The following is a 26,693-nucleotide window of genomic DNA, read 5'->3' as shown; positions in this document are numbered from 1 at the left end:
CTAGAAATTCTGTGCTATCCATCTGAGCACTGGTGCCACTCCTTGCCTGGCAGGCAGTTCACATACCATCTTCTCAGTGGTGGCAGGGGAAAAGGAGCAGATACCCCTATAGCCTCTCCTCTGCTCAGGTCCAAGGAGCATCTAGACAAGGCTGCAACCAAGAACAAGGCACTCTTCTCAGCTGCCCACTTCTCCAGGTGCTCTTCTGAACTGGACCAGTAGGTAGGGCAAAATTATTCTTTTGGAAGTAGCGACCTATTTTCAAAGCTCCTTCTCCCAAGGCACCCCTTCCTCTACCTTTGGTGCACCCTCACCTAGGAGGCAGAGGCATAAAGCAGGCTTCTGCCATCCCTGCAACAAGTCATCCAGCTGGGAGATGGCTCCCAAGGAAAGAGTGCTACCAGCAACAGGACCGTGGCCAGATTAACTGGCCTGGCACAGCACGTGGCTATGGGGGTGCAATGCATCCCCACTGGAGAAGCAAGTTCCCAAATTAACAACTCCTCCCCAATTTCTGAGCATGATGTGGAAATCAGATGTGCAACACTACCACCAAGAATGGATTTATAACACCGAGAGCTTAACCAGCTTTTCATAGTACACAACTGTCCATATTTAGGGTAGAAATGACCCATAAATTACTCAACAATTCCACTTACTTAAAAAAATTTCTTACTTCAGAAAACACAAATATCTTTCTACTTACAAAGTTGTATCCTGCCAAAATTTCAAATACTTTCACTGTACACCAATCCTTTGATTTAATAAAGCATGCATCCGAGGTGGTTAATGTGCATTTCAAGGTATATTAAAAATGAGAGATCAAAAATTAACATTAGCCCAGTTAATCTCTGCCAATATTTTGCTCCAGATACAATAACTAGACCCTGTCTAGCATCAAGCCAGTCGGTACTAAGCCAGTTTTATATTCTTAAGTCTAACCTGTGAACATGATGCTAATAGCAATAGGTACACCTTTAAGTTGAATTTAAAATTACCATGATTTCACGCATCTTATCCTGTAAACTTTCCAGACTAGGAAGCAGGTTAACTCTGAAATTCCTTTTAACAGACCTGCTAAAAACTCGTATGATCCAACCACATTCCAGAAACCAGTGGCTCCTGTTTAAATTAGGACCATTACACAGGCCAGAGAGCTTGGCTGATAGAACAGCTGCAGTAAGCACCAACTCCAGGACTGAAGTTGGTCTGCACCAACTCTGCAACCTTTTTATCACTGTGCTGAAAATATCAGAAGAAAAGCTAGTTTGGACAGGAGGTTAAAACCCCCACAAATACATCTAGATCATGATTTGAGGTAACTGTTTGAGATTTTAATAGGTACTTAAATCAGAAAATAGTAACCCACTTAGTATAGGTGAGAAAGCTGAAGATCCTTCAGATGTATCTTCAAGTCGGAAAATGCAAGAGACTATTTTTAACTACAAGGAATACCCTTGTGCAAAAAAAAAAAAAAAAAAGCAACAGAAGTGAGGACATTCAGAAGCAGACCTGCAATGGGAACAGTTTCATCCCCAGAAGTGGTTTGCATCTGAACAACATTCAATTTTTATAATGGTAAAACCATGTGTCCGCACTAAGAGCTCTGTAAGCTTGGATCTGATACACACCCTTGGAATTTTGCTACAGCCCTGTCCCCTAATGCATTTCTTGGGGGAGACAGGCCCAGGTGTCAAATAAAGGGTCTTGGGAAAGTTTTTAAAAAAAAAGTTGTAGAAGTTATTAATGACTTAAGAGTTTTCTCTCCCTCCTGCCTCCTCAGTCAAGCTGACCCACTTGTTTGTGGGGCCAAACAATAAAGCAGACCAGTGAACTGAGCTAGGTTAAAAATAAACCCCAAATAAGGAAGTTATTTTAAATTCAGATCTCTTCATTCATCTTGTTTACCATGTGCTCCCACACAGTTGTGTCAGTGCAAGCGAGGAGGCAAAAGGGAGGCACAGAGGTCAAAAAAACCCCGCTCTAGAAGATGCCTCTTCTCTGTAGCAGTGTTAGAGGGAACTAGACACAAACTCTTCTCCTGGCTTCCAGTAGCATATAAAAGTCATCTGATATAATGAAGTCTGGTGCCCAGACCACAATCCAGGACCTTCCCTGCAGCTTGTGCTCCATTTTGGGTTAGACTCCTCTTTCTTGCAGGCACTTATTCTCAGCTGGACTGCTGCATGGCACAGCCACCTGACACCGTACCAGTTAAGAGACACACCTTGGATGTGGGAGATGTTTGATGCCTCTGACTCCAGAGAGGTCTAGCACGCACACCTGCTAACTGCGAGTGGGCTTCCACTACACTAATTTAAGCAAAAGCTAGGTAACAATAATATTCTTGAACAAAATGGGCCCTGAAGATGTGCTGTGTTGAATTCAGTGTTATCAGTATAACTTTACTAGCAAAAGCATGTGTTTACACATTTGGACATATAACGCATTAGGAAGGCTCCCATGGCTCACGTTCAGACCTTGACCATGCTGTACTTCAAGCAACCAAGTACTTTTCTTAGATTTGACTTCAGTTTTGTTCTTCAAAGGTGCCACAAACTATCTAAATTTTGATTCATCTTCATTATTAGTTTGCAATATGGATTTATACAAATGCTTCTGGGGCATGCAAAATTTGCAAGACAACCAACAGATAAACATACTGAAGAGAACCACTTGAGGCACAGTCGCTTACTGCATTAATGTTAACACCTCTCAGTTCATTATATTGAAGGCTGCTGAAAGGTCTTAAAGAATTAGTTAGAATGTTTTCTTAATCCAGCAAGAGAGGTCACTGACCAATAAAGCTGAAGTGTTTTTATCCCAAGTTTAAAAGTCTGAAGGCAGATGCTGTGGTTCCACACACGTTTCTTCAGCCGCAATGCCAACGCGCCCAGTCCTCGGGCTCATTTACATCTCTACACTCTGCTCTTCATCAGAGCCAGCTCAGCTCTTTGTTCAGCTGCAGGTACTGGAGAACCCACCGGTTTCACTAAGTATCTCCAGCAAAGCAGAAGGGACAGAACAAAGTCACAGCTGAATGGGGCTGCTTACGAACAGGCAACTGACACAGGTGAAACGAGATCCATTTTTGTGCAACTTTCTAATTATTTTTCCCCTTAATCTGTGCTATTATCAAGGTCAAGAGAGGGTTTCCCCAGCAAAGCTCCACTGGTAAGCAAAGGAGCTGCACAGCTTTCCCTCCTTCAGAGGGAAACCCCAAGAATCCCTTCCAGTAAGGACTCTATCCCTCCCACATCAACCCTCTCCTACTTCAGACAACACACTTCAGGGCACAGGTTGTAAGCCAAAGCATGAGCCTGATGAACAAAACAGGTTAAAAAACCAAGACAAATCTGCTGAGAACAAGAAAATATCTTAAAATCAATATGGAACTGAAGCAATACATTTGAAGAAACAAAAAAATTATTATAAAACCCTGTGGTTAAACTTTTAGACTAAACTAACAAAATTATTAGTAAGTTTTGACTTCTGGCAGATTTTGGTTTGATTTTACTGCTGCTTATTTTTAATTGCTCAACTGTAAGGACACTTTAAGAAGAAAGAAAAAAAAAAAAAAAGAAAACCCCCAGAACTTATGCTTATGGTTACCACCTTCGTGGCATGACGGAAATATTGCAAAGCGTTACACTAGTTTTTAAGGGGACTGGTTTTTTGGTGCAGGCTTGAAGTCCAAGAAGTATCTGAAACAGTCAGACTGAAACAGAGGAGATAAAAACCACACAGGAAGAATGTGAAGAGGGAAAGGAAAGCAGAAGAAAATTGTGAAACATCACTACTGTAATCGCTACTAGCAAGCAGGGTTTTGCATGTGGTTTGTGACACACTGTTTAATTCATATAATTTACAGACACATTTGAGTTATCTCTGTGTTCAAACTTCTAATAGTATCTACTGTTCTACAGAAATTAGGTTCACCCCTCGATATTATTAAGCAACTAACACTTAACCAGGTGAAAAATTCTTTAGAAGAGGTCAGTTCCTTACTATTCCCAATGAAGAAGGAAATCTAACTATCCTTAGCTTGATTTAATGAACAATAAAAGAGGGTTCACGCAGCCTCTGCTTAAGCAGTTTTCCTTTAAAAAAAAAAAGTATATCTCACATTGTCTTAGGACCTGAAGCCTGTAAACCCATGCAACAGCATCCGAGTGTCTAGTCAGCTCTAACATCTGTAACAGAAGCAAACCAACCATTTATCTAAATGGCACAGTTAAGACATGCTGTGAAGGCAAACTTGTGTCTAAAAATTGTTACCTGATTACAGTTACCAGAAATATTCTGGAGATATGTAACTGAGATGTATTTCATGACTACTGAACAGTAACAGCAACGAGTCAGCTGCATCAGGAGAGCTGCCGGGCTTTACAAGCAGGAAGGGAGAATGTAAACTCTTCCCCACCTCCAAATGAAGTGATCTCTGTTCTTGAAAAAAACTAAAGATGATGCAGAAACCACCATGCCCCAGCACTAGGATCGCCAACTCCACCTTGACTCCCTAAAACAAAATGTATTTTTTAGATGTGGGGGAAGGAAAAAAGGAAAAAAAAATGGGGGGGGGGGGGGGGGGGGGGGGGGGGGGAGAAACTGATCACTCCCCAAACACTTTTTAATCTCTTCGTTCTTTTCCAGTAATCAGAGACTATCAAGACAAAAAAATGCAACAGGTTACTGTCCAAAAACTGTATAATGCTAAATAAGTGCAATTCAACACAGACACTCCTCTAGTCATACAGGGGCTGGGGTAGCCTAGCAGGACCAGATCAGTAATGGTCCCTATCACAGCTGATGCATGAAACAGCAATGCATGAAAATACAGATCCCAGACGCAGGGTGGCCAACCTTTCTGACCTTAAGACATGCAAACCAGAATGTTCGTAACACTACAGGCCACAACCCCCTGCCACTGCCACCACCATGTCCAGCGCAGTGGGAGAACTGCAGAACATGTGCAAGTTTAAAACACCTACCCAAAAGTCCTCATCCTCTACTGAGAGATAAGGGCTAAACTGCACAGGTGAGCAACAAGACAGGGTGGCACGCCTGTCCCAGCGTCCGTGCAGGGTGGCTTCCTCCTCAGCTGGGGGGTCGATTTTTCCCCAGCCCGCGGAGCATTCCTGAGCCGCTGCTGGGTCCCGAGGGACTGCGGGCATGGGCAACTGCATGCGAGATGCTCAAGAGTGCAGACGGACCACCGCATGGCCTAGACTTGAAACTGTAGTCCACAATTTATCCAATACTTCCATGGCTCAGAAGCAAGTTTTGCACCAAAAATTTCCTATCTAGTCACAGAAAAATGTGTTGATCTTATACTGGGACGTCTGTTTCTTTTCTTAAAAATATAATTTCCCTTCTCTTAAATAATGTTTATATATATCAAATCATTTATTAACTTATTTACTACAGATTCTGTGCATTTTTAATTCACAAATTAGCCATTTTATGAAGCAAATTTACACCACTAATCCCTGATCTATTAAACAGTAAGAATATTAACCCACTAAGACGGATTTGGAATTTAAAACCTTCACCAAGTTTTAGTATGAGGGTGCAAACACCTATTTTTATCAAAATCTCCATCAAAGTTTTGCCGAACAATATCAGTGATGTTAGAAAATAACTCACCAAAACATATGGGAAGGAAAATCTCTGTTGTGGAAATACACAACCATTCCTTTTTTTAAACACAGCTCAACAGAAATTCATCCAATGGTTGTATTAGTATAACATCACATTCAGAGCCCTAAACCAAAATTTTCCTTAGATCTTTACAAAAACACACATGCACAGCTGGAGATGCCGTATTTAAGAACATCCTTACAGTTGCACCTTGTGAAATCACCAGATGATCAAGCTTAGAGCCACAGTGAACACCAATGATGCTCCTATGCTTCCTTTCCTATTTACACGAGGAAAAGGGAAATTATGAAAAATGACCTTAAGAATTTTCACAGATTTCTGCATTTAAAGCAAGTTCTACTGGAGTGCATTCAATCCCTTAACATACAAAATATAAAGCTCCAAGTTCTGTTTTCCAGCACTTTTATGATGTTTCATATCAAAGAGGTATGATTATCAAAAAAAACCTCATCACCTCTCCTAGGCTGCAAAACACTGCAGTACTGCTAAAGAAAAAAATCTATTTTGAATTTTCTTCTCATAGGACGTTCCAGCTCACTATCCACATCATCTTCCTCTGGCTTGCAATACGCTTTGGAATGCAAGTTGAGGTGCTGGTTTCGATGCAGAAAACCCCAAGATGTTCAGGACGCCTGGAAGACTGTCTATCTGCACATACCAGCATATATGCAAGAATAAGCTGAGGTACTAGTGTTTTCTCTTCCCCATTTTAAATAGGATGCTCCTGGCACACCTTCTCCAAGTGGCATCACTCTGGAGCTCGCTTTACAGCTGCAGTCAGGGAGAACTCCAGGTTTGCAGGCACTGAATGTCCTGTTCTCCTAAGATGTTTGATGCTAGAAAGCATGATGGTTTTGTTTAAACCTTCACTATTAAATGGGTCAGGTATGACTTATTTTGGTAACGTTTAAAACAGCTGCCAAACAGCAATTAAAAACACAAACTGAAATATGCTATACTGATTACATCACGGAATTTTAGTTTTATCAAAATTTACCATTTAGTTTTAATCTCCATATTTTTAAGATATTTTACATAAATATGCACATGCTGTTACACTGAACAATCAAGCTGTGTTATTCTAGATGCATATTAAGTTCAATATAAAACAGTCTTCAAATGTGTTTTTATATTCTGAAGAGAATCCCAAAGATTCCTAGGCACTACGATAAAAGACTAACACTGTCTTCCCCAAACTGCAAATATTCAGTACAGTTTCAGTATTTTCAAAATCCATCTACTAATTTCCAGAAGCTTAATTATTTCTAGTTGACAAAATCTCAGCCTTCTAGGGAAACTAGGCAAATACAAGTCAGAATAAAACATTATTTCCAAGCTGACCATTCTTCATTTTGCTGGCAAGTCATTCAAACTCCATTCAATGTTTCTAAACTTACAGAGCTTGTTTTACTACCATCAGTAAGCCAAGCTGAAAAAAAAAAAAAAAGGTTTAGCAGAAATATTAAAATGTGTTAAGTCTAAGCCTGCAACAATATGTACAGATACATTATGCTACAGCCATTGCCACTGATTAGGTGCACTTTTACTCTTCTTGCTAGTGTATCAAATTAAAACGCTAAAACCATCAGAGCAAAATACATTACCTTAAAAGACCAATAAAAAAAGTTTCAGAAAACAACACTGCACATTTAATAACTTGACAAATAAGATAGCCAGTCTCCAGCCCCCATTCTACTTGCCAAGACACTTTATAATAACTGTTAATGCTGTTGCTGATAATGTCAAACTAGCACATAGCAGATTTTATATATATTAATATACCTATGTATTTGAGGGGAAAAAGCACACTTGCTATGGATTACTAATGCCTTGTATTGCAAGCCACCTAGTATTTTACTCCTTCACAATCAACATTCTACAGCCACAAGATACAAAGTTAAATTAAAACAACTGATCTGAGACACCTCAAAGCACAAACTACAGCAAACAATGCCCTATTTTAAATTTATTATCATTTAAGAAAAATTGGATGCTTCACAAGCTCTAAACCAGTTCATTTTCACCCTTACCCCAAATATCGAATGATGTCATGCAAGATGTACTGGCTAAACTGGTTTAACTGCTACACTGTTTAGATTTTCTTGTGATAAATTATTCTGCAGCAATGAAACCGATTCAGTCTCAAACAACTATTCCATCTGCTTTTTTAAAGTTTGGGCTTATATTACTTTTACACACACAACTTGCTACTTTACTTAGTATAGCTACCTAGTAATGACAGGGAGCAGATTTTACTTCTCTTCTGAATTCAGCCAACAGCATGGAACAACTGGAGTGGAGTAAGGAAGTCCGATATATATAGTTCATCCTGAATGGCGTGCTATCTACACTTCCCTCCGAATTTTACACACATTTTCCAGTATTCCACTATTTCCACTTCCCCTTCACAGAAAGTTTACTAAAGCTGACAACCTATTGAGCACCCAGTTCATGAAGAATGCACAGAAGAAACTCTAGGCATAGCACTCTTCAGAAGTCACCAGTGCTGCTTTCTCGGTTGGCATGAAGCAGCTATATGAGAACGATGCAACGCACATCTTTTCCCAAGGCCAAGCATGCTGTTTCCAGAGGTACTAAACATTATCATTACTGGGAATAAGAGGCCAGGCCTGGTTCTTCGCTCTAGGTATAACCTCAGAATTAACTTAATTTTGCTTGTTGTCTGCTGCATCAGCTTTTTTATCTCCCCTCACTTGAGCATCATTTATTTCATGGAAAAATGTCAAGGCTCGAGAGGGGAAGGGGCAGGAAGAACATATAAACAAGCAGATACCTACAGTTGTATGATGAATTTAGTCTGCATATTCTCCTCTCAAACATACAGCCTCACTCTATCACCACTTGGTTGGTTAGAAGCAATATAGAAGACAGCGAAGGAGCTCAGGGAAAGAGAGGGATACAGGCCTTCAGGAGGAAGGCATGGAAGCAGGCGAAGAAAGAAACGAACATCATGTTACAGTCGCAAATGATATTAAATTGCCAGGAACTGAGAATACTAACGAGGAAAAAATATGAGAGGGAAGTAAGCATTCAGAAGGCAGGCAAAAAAATAAGTTATGTACTTGAGACCAGTATCACACAGTGGATCAGAAATCTAGTAAATTCTGTCAGTAGTGAGCAAAACAGGAATTAACAGCAAGCAACACAAACTTTCAATTGCATGGAAACTGCAAGAAAGTGCGGTTTTAAACTTTTCACATACATACACACAGACACGCCAAATTTTTTTTTTCTTGTTCTTTGTAAATATCTTGCATCATTTCACCTGGAATTCAAATCTCAACTTTAAATTGCCCTAACTAGGGAAAAACTTAAAAGACAGCATTGCCTGAGAGGCTGCAGAGCTGACACAAGAAGAGCACAAGTGTGCAACCTGAACTGCCAGTCACCACGTGTTCAGGGACTGTGACACTGTCTTGATAAGCTTGTGCTGGCTACTTCGGAAAAGAAACTTCCATAATGCGAAACATACGTACATACGTAACTATGGGCAGAGGCTGAACCTACAAAAAAAGCAGATTCAAACTATAAACAAGGGAAACTTACAGTTATTAAGCTGCAAATGAGACTTTCCATGAAAGAACTTTATGAAATATGTAACTGTAGATTTGTATTAAGCCAAGTTCTTTGAAGTTCAGACACATTTGTGAAAAGACGTTACAGAGGAAGCATATATAAAGTATCAGGACTTGGATTCAATAACACTTTATAGAGCAACTCACTAGCAACTAAACAGCCGTAATTCTTTGCATGATAAAGCAACCTACATACTCTACCTACAGTACAGAAAAACCATTATTTATTTTTTCCACTAAGTTTATTTAGCATACAAATAAACTCTTCAGAATTTCTACAGGATAATTTACTAATCACCAGCCCAAACTGTTAATTTATCTAAAACTCAGGCACCAACGGCTCATCTGCACACTCCCACTCTGTTTCGGCCCAAAGGCAGCCAGAATCACATGCTTTTATGCAGCAATGGATGAGGGGTGCACACAAAATCCATGACTAGTGACAGAATTTGGCCAGGTAACTGCCAGCATCCGTGCCACCTCAAGCAGCCCTTCTTGCTCCTTCCCGCCCCAACGCCAAACCTTCACCACATTCATACAACGCTAAACGGGGCTGCAGGGTGAACCAAATTAAAAACCTAAACTACATTTCAAAGCTCCACTTTTTGTTTTTAATTCTGATCACTTCATAGTCACATGGAGGTGCACTAGCCCAACTGCTGGCGTGACACACGAGATGAAAACGAGCGGCAGCAAACACTGTGTTTGTCCAACTGTACCCTCAGCTAGGGAAGCAGCTGCCTTCAGCCAAGGGGACGCAACCTCGTCTGACAGTTGTCATAAATTTGAAGTTTCTCTGTCCACGTATCAGTCCTGCCAAGCCTCAGTAAGTCTAAAGCTGATTACAAACAACATCCACAGGTAACAGAAGACTAAATACACAAAGAGGCGATTTGTAACACCACAGCATTCTAGCTAAGTATTGCAAGTAGGTGAGCCTGCATCACACCTGGTCCTGCTGAGCAGGTATCTGCCCCTTATCAAGGCTGTCATTGCTTCTTGCCTTCATGATGCATAGATTAATTTTTCTTTCTAAAGGGAATGTCTTCCTCCCTCCTGAAGTCCAATAGCCCCGTCTAGTACTACTTTCATTTACACAGAGCATCCATAAGGTCATCAAGGAAGAGTAAATTAGTCATAAGGGAAAGGGAAGGGAGAAAAACAGGGACATGAGAGCAGACACTCAAAATACCATATCTGAATTAATCCTGAAGAGTTTAATTCCACACTTTTATTACTACGTCTGAAATGGTTACTTCACTCACCAAAAACTGTTCATCTAGTATAGCTGTACACAGAATAGGCGAACCTTCACATAATTCAAAATCAAGATGTGCAATTTTCCACTGCGCATTCTTCACATACCTCCTAAATCTAACGTGATCACTCACTGAAGAATGGCATCCGACACTGTTCTGTGCATGTTAAAATTAACGTAACTACATGTTATTAAGTATTTTCCTCACTGCTTGAAAGCATCTCTCTCAAGAAAGCACAAACACCCATACATTAAGATGATGAACATTGTTTTACACACTAAATGAATATATACCTGTGACGTCAACTTTATTAAAAGTTAGCAATAATCTGATCTCTGCAATCTTGTAAACTTAACACATTTCTCAAGAAAAAGCAAGTATTGCAAAAAACCTCCAAAGGCTAAACTTTTTTGGTTTTGTTTTTGCATAAATGGACAGTTCTGTAAACTCTCAAAAATTAGCAAGTTCGTAATATCACCCGGCATCAGCTGTGTGCGGCCTAATAGATCTCAAATAGATTTCTGAGATAACGCTGTATTCTCAGCGTCGCTATGTTGACATACTCAGAGACTCTTTCCTCACCCCTCCAATGGAGGTGGCCACCAGTGTAAGATTTCCACAACCATCAAAGGGACTTCTGCATGTATTTTGGACTCCTGTATCCCCACTGACAGAGAGGATGCAATCCAGAGAAGTTCAGGACACCTTTAAACTGCATAAAAATGTTCAGCATTTCACAGTGTGCCCAGCACGGTAGAGCATCAAGCCCATAAAAATCAAAATAAAAACATTAAATGCAGTCAATATTCTAAAGGACTTGAAAAGGATATTGAGAAAAAGCAGATTGCTAAAGGCTATCAAACAATCTGCTGGAAAATATAACCCATAAGATGTTAATATTTGTATGCATACAAACAAATATGAAGTATATTTTAGATCACCTCCTTTTACGTATTTGTCACACAGTATATAAACACCAGCTTGGAGATTTTTATAAAACAAAACCAAAACCAGTCTCTCTGATAGTAAATAAGTTTTAGCTATTATTTTTGAAATAGAGATTTATGTTTCAGAAAGCAAGGCTTTATGTAATGACCTTCTAATCCTGAAATGTAATCTCACAGTCACCGTGACAAACTTCCACTGAAACACCTTTGCTCCTCTTGATTTCAATGGCTATTATTTAGCAGAAAGGTACATTTGCTAAGTCGATTGTCAACGTTTCCAAGCAAAATATCTTGTGTTGGCGAATGTTATGTCACTGTTGATTAAAACAGTCATAACAGAATTGGCATCTTCACAGCCAGGCATTCTAAACGATATTTAGGTAGTTGGTGTTTTTGACCTCCAAGCCAAATACCATTCGGTACAAGCAGCATGCCGTGGCTGCCCTTCCTTAGGGAACAAAATCCCACCGTACATTTGCCCAAAATAATTTTACATCGTTGAATTCAGACGGAAGGTGTTGTCCAAAGGGGGGAGGGTGTGTAAAAATACCCATACAATGCAAAAAAATGCTAAAGGCACCACTGGAGACTACACCGGACGGGAGTAGGGAACAAGCCTGAAAATGTAGTGCCTCCTTTATGAAACCAGCGCAACTGCATGACGGTGCAGGATCCGGGCCGAGGGCTGTGCAGGCGCTACACATGGCCAGCGCTGCCCGCCGACCCCGCGCTAGGCCCGGCCGGCAGCGGTTTCTGTAAATAACCCTCTGAGGAGGGTTAATTAAAAATGGCGAGCAGCGTGGCTGCCTGCATACAATGAGTGGCCGGGCCGAGCCGCCGCGCCGCCCCGCACGGCCCCGGGCAGGGCAGGGCTGAAGCCCACCGCCCACCCCGGCGGCGGGAGCGGGGGACGCCGGCGGGCCGGGCCGGGCTAGGCCCTGCTGCCCACCGTTCACCGCCCGCCAGCCCCGGGGACCGGGCAGCCCTCGGGACAGCCACGTCCCCTTTCCCCCGCGGAAGGCAAAACCCTCCCCCGAAATCACAACTACTTTGAGACGGACCCCCGTCCCCTCCCGGCCGGACGGGCCCCCCCCTCAGGGCGCGGCTGCGCGCCCCCGCCGCCGCCCCCCCGGCTCACCTCCCGACGGCCACCCCCGGCGGGAGGCTCCCGGTCCCCGCCAGGCCGAAGGTCCGGGCTCACGGCCGCACGCCTCGCCCCGGGGGAGCGGGTCCCCTTCTGTAGCAGCGCTTCCCCCGCACCCTCCCCCTCCCGCGATGCAAATTCCTGCAGAGCCACCCCCACCCCCCCCGGGCCGCCTCCCCCGGCCCCGCACCGCTCCTCACCGCCGCAACTTTCCCCGGCGTCCCCCCCGCTCCCGACGAAGCGCCACCGGGCAGAGCTCCCCGCGCCCCGGGCGGGGGGACCCCGGCTGCCGGGGCTGGCCGCGGCCGGGCATGGGACGGCGAGCTGCGGCCGCCCCTGCTCGCAGGGGAGGAGAGGGCCGGGCGCGTGTTCATCGCGGAGGGAGGACGGGAGCTCCCCGAGGGGGACGCGGCGCCCGGGGAGCCGGCAGCAAAGCAGAGGGGCGAGGGGGAGAAACTCTCCTCAGAGTTGAGGGCGCGGGGCCCTGCCCGGCCCCGGCTTTACCTTCCATCTCCATGTCCTCGGGCTCGCTCAGCTGCTGCTCCCCGGGCTTCTGGTGCTGCTGCTGCTGCTGCTGATGGTGGTTCATGTCGGGCTGGGGCTCGGGCGCGGCGGCGGCGGCGGCCTGGGCCTTTCCCGCTGGGGGCTGCAGGCCTGTGTCGGGAGGGGAAGGGGCGGAGGAGCGGCGGGGCCTTGGCAGCGGCCGGGACTGGGCACCCGCCTCGGGGGGCTGCGGCTGGGCTCCGGCGGGCAGGGAGCGGGCAGCCGGCGGAGGCAGCGAGACGCGCACGTATTTGCTCGCTATTCGCCCAATCTCGGCGGCGGCACCCGGTCGGGGGGAAGGGGTGGGGAGGAGGGACCGGCCGGGGGTGGCGGCTTCCCCGGGGGCCGGAGGGGAGGGGACCGGGAGGAGGGGAGGGGGGGACGGGAGACCAGGAGTCAGGGCCCGGCGGCGGCGCCCGGCGCTTCCCCCTCCCCCGGCGAGGTGTCCCCGGCGCTGCGAAGTCGGGGAGGCGCCGCGGGGCCCCTCCTCTGCCCTCCCGCCCCCCCCAGCGCCCCGGCACAGCCGCTGGCCGACGCCCGGCTCGCTGCTCCCGGCCCGCGGGCCCCCCCCGTTGCCTGTGCCCCGGCGCGCTGGTGCCGCTCCGCCGCCGCCAGCGCTCTCTGTCTCAAAATGGCGGCTGCGGTAAACGCCGTGAAATGTCACATCCGCATGAGGGGCAGCCCAGCGAGCCGGGGAGGGGGAGGCAGCGCCGCGGCCGCCCCGGGAACAGCAGCCGCTGCCGCCGCCGCCGCCACAGGAGGCCGGAGGGGCGGGGCCACAGGGGCCGGGCCCGGGCGCCGGCGCCGCCGCGGCCTCCCCGCAGGCCGCCGCCGCCGCCGCCACCTGCGCGCAGCACGAGGAGCGCCGCCGCCACCCAGGGTCCCCGCTGCCCGCCGGCCGAGGCGCCGGGCCCCTCCCGGCCGCTGCGGCGGGAGACCCGCTCCTCCCCGCCGGCCCGGCGCGGAGGCTCCGGCCCCGGCCCCACCTGACGGAGGCCCGGGGCCGCGCCCTACGCTCGCCTTGCGGGAGCCCGGGCCCGCCCGCGCCTCCCCGGGCAGCCCTCTCCTCCCCGGGCAGCCCTCTCGCCGCGCAGCCCGGCGCTGCCCGCGGCCGCCCGACGCGCCCCGCCGCCCCCGCGCGCCCTCTCGCGGCCGAGGGCGGCGCCCCCCCCAGCGGGGCCCGGCCGGGGCCTGCCGAGGGGCTGCGGGCCGGCCTCGGGCGCCCGCGGAGGCTCCGGCGACCCGCTGGGCTCCGTCTGGGCCCCGGGGGCTTCCGTGCCCACTGCGGGCACGTTTCCCCCCTTGCGCCCAGGCCCGCGTGTGCGTGGCTGGGTGCGGGGCTCATGGCGGGCTCCGGGCCGGGCAGGCCCTTCCCGGCGTGGTGCTCCAGCCTTGGAACCGGGGCACGGCCAGGCGAGGGGCGCTTGCACTGGCCGTGTGTGAGGTGAGCCCTGCTTGGGGCTCGCCCCGTCCCCTGACAGGGCACCCCATGTCCCTGGGCTGCCGCGCTTGTAGGGCATGGGCAGGCAGATAAAGGACATACTTGTATGATGTGTGGAAAGAGGAATCTGTAAACAAGACCGTTCCTCGCCTGGATGCCGCTCTTTTTCATAAGCCTTGTATGGAGGACGTAGTCCTTCCCAGGGAAGAGACCTGTCTGTTCTCCTGTGATGGAAGAAGGTGGCAGGGGTGCGGATGAATAAGTAACGCCTGGCTGGTCCAGTTTGGGGTTAGAGCAACGAGGGAAGCACCTTCACTTGGGGATGAAAGACTAGTTAAGAGGGCTGTGGAGAGATGCATTAAGCAGCCCAGTATTTACTTGACAGTCCTGGGAAACCCAGGCAGCAGGATAGTCTCTGAAGGGAAGGGCTCAGGACGTGCAAAATTGGGCCTCCTGAAGGGAATGAAAATGTACCCAAGCAGACGGTGCTGGTCTGATTGCAAGTGCATAAGCGAACTAAAAGTTTGTTTATTTTTCTAGTTTATAAAATGAGCAAATCAAAACCAATCTGGGGGACAAGTCCAGCCTGTCTGGGCTCCAGCTGGCCCCTTCTCAGCAACACGGGAGTCTGCAGGGGTGGGCAGGAGAGGAAAATAATTTCCAAGTCTGAAGCCCTGCCTTAAGTAGTAAAACTCCAGGGCTAGAAAGAGGAAAAATAAGGGAAGTTGAGGATATTAGTGGGAAGATCAGGTTTTAAAAACAGTTAATTTGGTAGTTTGCCTTCCAAAAAGTACGTTCTGACTTTCCCTGTTGTTCCTCTCAATTTTCAAAAGCTGTTTAAAGAAAAGTTATTTACAAACCTGGAAATGGTTTGTTGCTATTGACCCAGGCAAAAACATGACAAATCTGCTAAACCTGGGTTTACAATATCTCAGCAGAAGAGGGGGATTAGGACAGAGGTTTGGACAGAGATTGATGGACATATCTTTAGCTTCTTAATGTCCTAAACTTTGAATTCCCCACTGCCAGTCTTTCCCTGTAACTACCTCCCAGAACAATTGCTCTTTCCATTCCAACCTCCTAAATCATACACAGGTTTAAACTCATCCCTCCATCCTCCCTGCACAAGTGATCCCCAATACAGGACGAACCAGTATGTCACAACAAGAAGGTGGCTACGGGTTATTACCTGATTCTTCAGCCACGGACACTGGGTTTGTGGGCAAGGAACAACTGAGGAAAACAATTTCCCTACTGCAAAGAATGAGTCCCTAAAGTTAACCATAAGCTGATGTTATCATAAGCATTAAAAACATTATTTTATATACAAAAACTTCTCTGAGCTTCAGTTGACTTTAAGGTAACTAATTTTCCAAAATTGTTGAATTCTCCTACTGTTCTAGAGGAGCAGAAGTTGTGCAAAATGCATCTGTACAAATCCTTTGCTGTGGAAAGGGCGGTATGGAAGAGAGGCCAGAATTTTCCTGTTGGTAACTGGACGCAGGAACGATGTATCCGTTTGTGACGATGGCATGTCGCAATCAAGCACTTGATTGTATATTCCTAGTTTAAGTAAACTTTATCATTTCAGAGTCCAGCTACAATACAGACTAAAGTACCTTATAATGTTTTGCAAAGACGTGAAAATGTGTCATTTATATTGTGTGAAAATAGCTGTGAGTAAAAAAAAAATCTATTGAGAATTGATTCAGGTACTTATATTTAAGAGGGAATAAATTTTAAGTATGTGTATATAATAATCTCAAATGCATTTCTGAAATAATTAAATAGTAGGCATTTTATACCATCAGCTGGTGATTGTAGCACTGTGATTTGAATGTTTCTAGACAGGAAATAGAAATCTTATTAATTGCCAAGCCTAAGGTGAAGTCCAGATCTCAACATACATGAACATTTTATCCCAACTACATGAAGAATACTTCCGCTGAATATTTCTGGCCCGTTGCCACTTCCTTCGGAAACTTTCTGCCGTTCACCTTTCTCCAGTACAAGACACACAAGCTCTGTCCTTTGAAGGAAAGGACGGTCCCCTTTTGTATAACCACCTGGCTGTATCATTGCTGCCGGCGTTTCACCCAGCCTCTACTCCAGCACTGATATTCAATCACTTATTTATCCAGCTGTTCCATAAATGCCTTCTGTTTTCTGAATAAATCCGTTTCTGCACTCCACACCCCATCCTCAACAGCCACATCCCTCTGCAAGTGATTCCCATCTACTGTAGTTTTGATGGTAAATTCCTTGTGCGGAAGAGTTGGGCAAATCCCTGGCAAGGGTTACTGATATTTAAAAAAAAATAAAAACAAAGATCACGAGCGGGAGCATGTTGAATACAGTCTATGTATCCATTCCTATCTCTTTTATTCTTGTCCTTCCTTTTCCACTCCTTCCTTTTGTTTCCTACACCCACTTACTGAATCTTGTCTAAATTTAGGCCTCTATCCTGTCAACTAATCCAGTCCCTCTTGGCCCTTGTGCCCACACAAAGCACTGGGGAGTCTGGTGAAGCTGCACCTGAGCAAAGGATTTCGTCCTCCAGGTTGTGGTCGTAGGTGAGTAGGCAAAGGAGATCCCTTACTGTGTGCTCTCGGGGTCAATAGGGCTGTCAGACTGGCTGCAGCCTCCCAACATTCTCTCCACATTAGTCATCGTAATGAGAGATGAAGTTAAAGAGGTGCTATCATCTTTAAAATGCCATTGAAGAAATGGGCTTCGTTTTGTGAGGCTGACCTCCTCCCGAGCCTCCCTGAAATTTAAAAATAAATCCAACTCGGGCTGTTTATTTTTAAAACACTCGCAAGCCAGTGTTCATCTGCCTGTGTGCCAGGCTGAGCCTTTAGGAACCAGAGCAAGCCCTGTGTCTCTGCCAGTCTGCTTATTTCCTCCCTGCTCCTCAGCTGCTTCAGGAAATCTTGCTTCCCGCTTGGCTCCATTTGCTGCCCTGGCTTCAGCTTCAGAGGTGTCCTCTCCTGGCCAGTCTCTACGCTTACTTCCAGCACCACTTATGGTGCTCCATAATGCGTGCAGGTGGCCGTGTCTATAATTAAGAAAATTTATAGCCCTTTAATGACAGAAGGGCAATTACGCCGGCACACACCCTTAATACAGAGGCACTAAACCAGCAAAACTGGGGTTGCTGCTTGTGCAGCTTACTCTACTATGTTTCTGGATGAATATACATTAATGCAAACATGCCTCTGTGCCAGCACTGTGCTTCCTCAAGACATTGAGTTTGCACTCATGGGACCATACCCACAGTTATACCAGGCTGCCTTCCCCACTCAGGCAGCCTCTTCTGGTCTCTCACTGTTTTTCTCCTTCGTCCCATATCCATGATCAGAGACGCTTGGTACTACAGTGATACAAGTAGTTAAAGTATTCTCATTGTTGCCAGAAGCTCTCTGTTCCCTTGTTCATGGTCCTTCTGATGCTTTGCCCCATTGCTAGTGCTGCCTGGCTTGCTTTGTACCTAAAGAGTGAAAGGTGGATCCCAGGAGACCTTATTTAGGGAGCCAAAGAATCAAATCCGTTGTCCTGGGCGCTCTAGATTAATGCAATTGCAAATCAGAGACCCTCCAGTTGAACCAGGCCATCAGTGACTCTTGTGAACACCTTCGAGCTGAGTGTGGGGAAGAAGATAATCACGAGCCTCCTGCAGCACATGAGACAGGAAGGCAACAGGCAAAAGGCAGAAAATGTTGTTAAAGGCACAAAATCAGATGGGAAAACTAGATAATTTATTTGGCTGCAATGTATGTATTTAGCTATAACAACTTGTTGCACAAGTAGTGGGATGGATGGAGTTTCACATCCTGTAAATGTATTTTCCACATTTTCTAACCCTCAACATCCTGCAATAACCCCAGACTTTCATGGCGCTTCTTTCCACAAAGTGACAAATAGCTCCAAATAACCCCAGTCTTTCTCTGAGCAGGGGCTGGACCCAATGGCCTCTGAAAGTCCCTCCCAACTGAAATAATTCTGCGGTTCTTTAATGAGCCAGCAATTTCCACAAAGTTTGCAGATATTTATCAGTTCAGTCTAATACTCCTTTATCATTTTTTGTTGAGAGTGACAGACAAGCAGACAGTGCAATAACCTAAGCTCTGTTTCCTCAGGAAACTAGGGTAAAATACATAATTACAAAATTTTCAGGGATGTTTTCAATTCAGAGATCTTTGGTTTGATGATTTCTCTTTAATTGAACAAACATTATCTTTTAAGGAGAGATATAAATCATTATTCCTTAATAATAAAAGGTGGTAAATCCATTCCAACTGAATGCATCCCATAGTTCAAAGTTTTACATGATTTATGTACTTTACAAGCTTTTGTTTTGTCATTGCTAAGTGGTTTCAGCCGGGCTGGCCGATCTTGTGCATATCTCAAAGTATATTTTTGAGCAGTTTTCCAAAGCCACATCTTTCATACGACTTTCACTGAGAGTCAAGACATCTAATTTCATAGCTATTAAAAAAAAAAAATTGATGAAGTTTAATTTTCACAATAAAACCAAGCCTGTTTTGCTAAAAAGTTGTATGTTTACATCTAAGCTGCTAGGTGGTGACTCAGTCTCTGTTCACCATCTTTGAATAGTCCAATGATTCCTTTTTCTCATCAAATTTTGTTGGACACAGTAAACTATGAAGTCAAGTGTTGCAGTGGTATACATCCAAAGTAAAAAGGGAATGGAAGGTACTTTACTGGTCCATCTTTTTCTGTACAACTGTAATTAATCAACTAAGGGTAGCTGTAAAAGCGGTGTCTCACTCCGAGTAGAAGGCAGAAGGTGAAGCTGAAAAGTACCCGTGCAATTAGGTATACTTGCAACAGCCCTTTTTAAAATCAATGTATTATTAGTGGAAGACAGGGATTGCCAGTAAGAAAACTGATGCCTCCCGTGCAGCATGCGTTGTTCTGCTGAAGCACTTCAACCTGCAGAGGTTCTCAAATGCTTATAGTGTGGTGTTTGAATAATCTGTACATCTCCTCCTCTGTGAGGGAGGTGAGGCGTTTAAGATCACCATACTTACAAACAGGCAGCAAAAGATGAAGTGACTTGTCGTGCACCACAGGTCATACAGCAGCTAACTCACTGTCAGCACCAAAACGTGAGCTGTGTATATATTAAAGAAGTGAATTATGTGGTCTTTTTTAGAAAAACTGATGGTTTGTAGGTTCTGGCCATCCCTGTATCACACATCCAAGGAAACGTGGCACAGAGTAGTAGGATGAAAATTAGGTGAATTCTTCAGGTATGGCATAGCGATTGATCACCCTGCTGCAAATTTTCTATTGTTTAAGTGTCTTGACTTTTGACATCAAAAGCAAGTATCACCTGTAATGGTATTTGGCCACTGGTCTATCCAGCTGTGGAGGATACCAAAGAATTTCTGTGCCCTTTGCCCAGAGAGTTCTTGAAGACAAAAAGAACAGAAACTTGCCAGTTAAGGTACCAGGCTGAGACTTAGGAGATGGGACCTGAGTTCTTGGCTTTGTCACAGACCTCCTCTGTGACACCTCCTCTGCAAAGCACCAGATGGCCAATCCAGAAGACCGCAACACACATTTAAGTTGGGTCTTGCTAACTAGAGGAGTTAGTTATGTACCCACAAATGTAGTTCTCTGCTTGTCTGGTCACAGGAAAGCGTCACAGAGATGGGCAGGTACTGTCTCTGCTAAATAAAATGTTTCCTGATGTTGACTAGGTCTGCCAGGTGTTAGTGCTGCTAAGCAAACAATTATGCAAACTATTATGTTAAAGTGAAAATAAATATAGAATGTAACATGAAAAATCTGAGTATTTCAAAATTTGAGCCGTTTTTCCTCCCTGAGATCACCTCCCTTTGCCTGGCTGCACATCAAATCCCCACCTGGATGTTGAGTTTAACTTTTGAGTACCATGAAGACGATGGCAGCCCAGGCATCAGTCTGAGACCTACAGTGCCATCTATCCACTGCAATTGCCTTATCTCCTTCCTCTACCTTCCTCCTCAGAAGAAAAACCTGCCTCCACAAATCCTTTCCTTCTTTCAAGTGTCCACACTAATGATTACCTCCTCTCTGCCACTGGTTCTTCTTCACCCTGGTCTTCACTTTATCCTGATAGTTTAACAAGCTGTGAAAACAGGGCAGGGGCAGCATAAGCATAAGTGATGCTATGGCTACGTCGAATCTTTATATATCATATTAGAATAATCTGTCGTATATTAAGGGGTAGCTTTGATTTCTTTTCAATGTGTTATTTACAATCTGGCAGAGTTCAATACAAATGTAGGAACTGATCCTGCAATTTGATCAGCCCAGGTAAACCCAATGAAGTCAGTGGAGTCTGCACAGACGGATCGGATTCCAGTATTGGAGATTATTCTTGTAAACTGTTTAACATGCAGACCTCACAAAATCTGTAGTCACAAAATGACCAAATAAAACAAGGCAACTGAGATCTGCAGTTGGCATTTTTACTTCAAATGAATGTTACAGCATTGGCTGAATGAATCCATTTGTTTTAAGTGGCAAAGAAAAGATCCTAGAGAGGGAATAAATTAAAAGAAGTTAAATTAATAACGGAAAGAAACTTTTTAAAGATAAGCTTGGGAAGATACACCTTTTGCTTTGAAGTGAATAAAACTAGGTCCTAGAAGACATGACTCTCTTTCTGTCACTTTCAAATGAGAGCCCTGATCCTGCAGGGACCTCTGCGCAGGCAGATTCAAGAACCAATGCAGTGTCCTTCAGTGTCTTGAGTCAGAAATTCCCAGTAAAATGAACAAAAGTATTTTTCCTTTTTTTTTTCTGTCTGTGTGTGTGTGTGTGTGCGTGAAAGGAATATCAGAATTATGAAGCTTCATTGTTCCTACAAGAAACTGCTGAAGTGAAAGCCCTTTGGCTTTTGATAAAGATGTGACTGCTGAATTCTTCCCAGAGTAAGTTGTCTCCTAAGTATTATTAGGAATTTGCGTTCAGTAGGAGGAAGAAGAAGTAGTTTGATTAGAAACCCCTGCCCTCCGATTGTTCAGATGTCAGCCCTATTGTCATTGTCATTCTCCTGGTTTCCCTATGCTATCTGCCAGCTAGCAAAGCTGGAGAGGTCAAAGTGCAAGCAAGCCAAGAACTCAGGACAGAATAAAAAAAGCTATCTTCAGCCTTCTGTCATAAAAGCTGTAAGAAACAAATGAGATGCTTTTTTTTCCCCTCCTCTTTAAGATACTTTTCAGAGGCGTATGTGAACAGGAATGACTGCTACAGATATTTGAGCAGAGACTGAGAATTAATTGCCAGAAAACTGCTCCTATATGTGGGGTCTGAGGAGGAGGAGTTTCTCACCACAGCAATGCCAGAATTGTGCAGAATGTTGTGGAGAGGAGGAAGATACCAATTAGAGTAATAGAAAGAGCAGGGCTGGGAGCACAGAGATAAACATCTGGAAGGCTCCCTCGGGCAATTGCATTTGAAGACTTAAAAATAGGATGAATTTAACTGGGATCCTGAAATGGAACTGAAACTGGTAGAGTTTTTTGCTGGTGGAATCACATAATTGCACTTCTTCCTGTTACCAGCCATAGTTTACATTCAGAGGAGTTTAGGAAGCTGGACTTTTAAGAACATAGAAGGAGAACTGGCAATAGAGTGTGGGAGGCAAGATGAGAGCATGAATTAACACTTCCACAGTGGTGAAGTCAAAGACTAATGTGGCATCTGACTACCTTTATTTGTTCTCAATATTTAGCAATGAATATTAATTATATTTAATACAAGCTGTTTTGTTATTTGAATATGAAACTTACTTAAACATTCAGTTGGTGCTAACATCACAGCTTAAAGGAGGCTGTCATTATTTCAGCATGCTTTGCTTTCTAGGCAACCCCTTGTATGTCCACTGTAGCGGAAGTGAAGTGGCCTTTTACTCAGGGGACATATTGGCTGAGCTTGGTTTTTAGCAAGAATAAACCATTTAATTCTTTTGAGAAAATTGGGGAGAAAAAAGATCTTTTGGGCAGTTTTACATATATTGTATTTGAAATACTTCTGATGCATGGTGCGGTCGGTAGTAGTAGGGCATGGGGAGGAAAGAGAATTATCAGTTTAATTTTTCAGATATGCTATGCATGGAAAACCCTCGAATTGATCATTTTTAAAGATAGCCTCTGGTCAGAATTCAATTCTTGGTCTGGGATCCTTAGGACAAGATAACTTTCAGTAGCTTTTTGGTTTGATTGCAGTTGCTGCATTAAGCAAAAAGCAGGATTCCTGTGGTCATCATTTACCCTTTCCACCAAGCATATGTATATGTGTATTTAATATCTCCCATCATTTCTTCCCGGCTGTACCTGGCAATGGAAGTCCTTGCAGAATCATTACTGCTTTGCCAATGTTGAAGGCTGTTGCCTGGAGTGATATGATGCATGTAGGAACTTGCTTTGACTTGATTTCCCTGGCTTCTCTGGAGGCTACTTCAGTGTTTTGGCAGACTGCTGTTGCTGGTACTCATTCTTGCCTCAATGCTCAAAGTGCATTGATACTTTCAAGAAGTTTTTCTAGAATAGCTTAACACGCAGTGTCTTCTACAATAGCGTTAATTTTGTGCTCCTACGTGCTCAATGGGATGGCTTTTTCATATTTCTATCCATAGGCCCAATAAACCAGCACCATCAAGCTGGAGGATTCTGCCAAGGGTTAGCTCATGGACTCATCTGAATGCTCTGGTCACAGCAGGGGAGAGGGATTCTTCTTTATTAATAGGATTTCATGCTTCTGAGTAGCTTCAAGGAAATCAGTCCCAGAGGTCCTCCACAGCAGAAGCTGAAGGAGCAAAAGCCATCTTTCAACACAGACCAAGCCCCAAGAGGTTGGCATATTTACAGATCTTGTCAGGAGCTTTCTAACAAAGGCAAATCTTTTACCTCTGGCCTCAGATCAGAACAAGCAGAAGATTTTGAGTGATGTTCAGCTGGATTTCAAAGGCTTCAGGAAGACCTACAGCTGCAAGTGAAGAAGAACTGACACTTTTATTTGATGATTCTTTGGTGATTTAGTCTGTCAGAACCCAAAGCTTAAAGCACTGACCTTCCCCAATACACATGGGAAGCAGTACATCCAAGTAGTCAGGCTCCTTGATGTAAAAATGCCAACAAGTTTTACCTAAACTGAATTACTCCAAGGTAGACTCTTAAGACTTTGTTACGAGTTCATATGGCAATGGGTATTTTTGGAACCTCCTAAAAAAAGCTCTGTTCTAGCGTCTTTATGGGGTCTGCCATTGCTGACTTCCCTGGAACCACTCATTGTCTGGTTTCTTAAATACTTTCTCGGTGACATCAAGTGAGTTTCATGCGTCAGTCACTTATTTATCTTCTCTTAGATTTTACATGGTAGAGTGCTGCAGAGAACTCATCTGAGAATCACTGCAAAGGAGACTTGAGCTACTTTGCCATTTCCACTCTGCATCTTATAATGAAGCCCTGTTCTAAGTTTTTGATAGAAACCAGTTGTAAAGTGCTACTTGAGCAAACGAACTCCCTTGGAAGGTCTATCTAACTTATTGTCTCACTTGGTATCAACACAACGGGCAACTCTGTCACCGATACGTTGTCTAATGGCTAAGCTACTCCAGTACATTTTGGTTTTATAACCTATCTGGCCTGAAGTTTTAAATTATGTCAAACTGCATTTGATCTGAACAAAGCAGCCTCCACAATTTGTCTCAGGGATATTTCCATCAAAGGCAACTGCAAGCTAGCTATGTGGACTTTCTCCATGCATTTACAAAACCACTGTGATTTAGATTTGGTCTACAGCAAGAAATCCTGTTTTAGTCATCCTGTGCTGTGGAAATTGTTTCCAATATTATAGGAATCAAGCTGTTCAACCCAGTAGAAACTTCATCTGTTGCAGGATAACATTACTTAGCTCTGAGTTTCTTTTCCTGTGGTCTCACATGCATCTTTCAGAGTAAGCAATGCTATGCTGGAGATTGCTCTGAGTTGCCTTACCTTTTGTTTTAAATATGACTTGGCTTCTGTACCCATCCCTTTCTCCTACCACTTCCATCCTTACACGGCTTTTCTCATTGTTGTAGCTTCTTTTTTGTCACCTCCTGATACGCCAGGGGTAAAAATCCGGACAGACCTCTGGAGAGGGCCAGCCATTCACTAGAACTGACTTCCCTGAAGAGACTGTTCACCTCTGTCCTATTGTTGGAGAGTCTCTGATAAGATATTGATTTTGTAACTTCTGTATTGTTCTGTCAGACTTTCTTCCCATTCCCATCCTCTTTTATTTTTTGCCCTCCTTGGCTGATCTGTTTCTCTGGTAAAACATTAACTCCTGTTCAGACCGGGAGCTGCACGGAGCAGCTGATCCAGTTGTGGAGACCACCAGTTTGTGCTTGGCACTAGTACCAAGCCACCGCTGTATGGACCCAAACCTCTCAGGGTTATAAAGGCTTGCGTTTATCTCATTCTGAGTAGTCAAGATGTAGGACTGAGAATCTTCACTGAAATGAGAATCTGAATGTTCTCTTCAAACACAAAAATTATAGGTCAGTAACTTTCTTTTTTTAGGCAGTTGATATTTCACAATCAATACCGTTTGGGATGTTGCTAGTATAGTATAAGATCTCATTAGGCATTCACAGCATTAAAGCTTAACCAAAACTAGAGAACAAACCAACAACTAGGCAACACCATGCATACGTTAATGCAGAAATGGATTATTCTATGAAATACTTTGGATTTACACAGGTACAAAGAAAAAAGAGCCATTATTTGTTCCGGGAATTTGAGTAAAGGTAAGAGAGGAGAGAGAATATTTTTCATATGTGAAAAATGTCTTATTAGTGCTGCTTACTAAATCATGGACATATCTTTCAAGGAAAAAGGTGGAAGCCTGTCCCTTAAGGGGTTTAAATAGTAGGAAGCAATCCTGCATTAGCAGATAGGATGGACTGAAGTACTGGTTACACAGACACTTAGGACTTGAGGAAGGCAATAATTGCCTTAGCCAGCACAGCTACAGCTGGAAGAGGATGAGTCGTGACACCCTCAGGCTCACACACAGCTCTTCAATGGGGATATTCCTATGCATAACTTCACATGTACACATTTGCAGACCTGCAAATCTAATGCAATTGATTTCTTCCTCTCTATATTCTTCTCTATATTTGAGAGCTGAAAATGCTTTATAGTAGAGGGAGTGTTGTTTAAACATGAGGGTAACTTGATGTTTAAATAGGTTGTTTTTTAAGGATACTTCCAACTTGTTACTGATCATCTCTCAATACAACAGCTAGGCACTAGTTTCAAGGAAGTAGGAAACTTTTCCCAGTCCAATGTCCTCATTTGCTATGTTCCTGAACAATAATTTGTATCAATGTCACACAGTCCCAGAAATATTATGTTGCAAATGTCAGTATGCTTAAAGAGGTCACTACTGTTAGTCACCTTTTCCATCTTCTCGCCGAGTGTCGCTGCCCTCAAAAGCAAGGACAATTTTTTGTGAATTGGCACTGGGACTGCTGCAGTTCTGTATTAAGGCCAACCCAGGCTGGAGTTATTTTTCTTCAGTATATTGGGCTAACAGTGGCAATCTAGGACCTGATTCCCCAGAGGAACAGATCCCCAGAGGTCTGCCTTGGAGAGGAGTAAGGCTGAAGGCAGTGTAACCTCAGAGGGCTGATTTTAATCTGCTGCCCCAAGTGTGCTGGAGCTTGATTAAGCATCAGATAGTGGCAGTGATGGAGAGGTTCTGGGCTACATGACAGGTACTAGAGGCCAGGCAGATTGTTGGTCTGATTTTGCTGGCTGTGGAGAGCTTGGACATACTGATAATCTACTTTTGAATCCTGCCAGGCAAAAGCTTGAGGACTGGCTATCTAGAAATTCGTGGGACATCCTCAATCCTCTTCTGCCCCAATGGAGGAGACAGACAGAAAAGTGAAGCAGTTATCTTACACACACAGCAGCAGGACAGCAGGGAAACATGTGGAGGAATCACAGCTGGAAGGACCCTAGTTGACTTTTAAGGGGTTGCAAGAACGGCCACTGATTTTGGGAATCGGTGGCTGAGCGGAGGGAGCTACAG

At 44.6% G+C, this 26,693-nt stretch overlaps 1 protein-coding gene across 1 annotated transcript in view; it reads right to left on the bottom strand.

The window, feature by feature from the left end:
* The window catches only part of USP7 (ubiquitin specific peptidase 7), a 77,775-nt gene extending 64,245 nt beyond the window's left edge, over window positions 1-13,530 (bottom strand). The window contains exon 1 of the mRNA XM_050905662.1: window positions 13,112-13,530. Coding sequence (XP_050761619.1) covers window positions 13,112-13,196 — 85 coding nt within the window. The 5' untranslated portion in view covers window positions 13,197-13,530. The remainder of the gene's footprint in view (window positions 1-13,111) is intronic.
* Between the last annotated feature and the right edge of the window lie 13,163 nt (window positions 13,531-26,693).

This window comes from Gymnogyps californianus, chromosome 15 (genome assembly GCF_018139145.2).
Source record: "Gymnogyps californianus isolate 813 chromosome 15, ASM1813914v2, whole genome shotgun sequence".
NCBI classification, from domain to species: Eukaryota; Metazoa; Chordata; class Aves; order Accipitriformes; family Cathartidae; genus Gymnogyps; species Gymnogyps californianus.
This window is presented reverse-complemented; position numbering and strand designations above follow the sequence as displayed.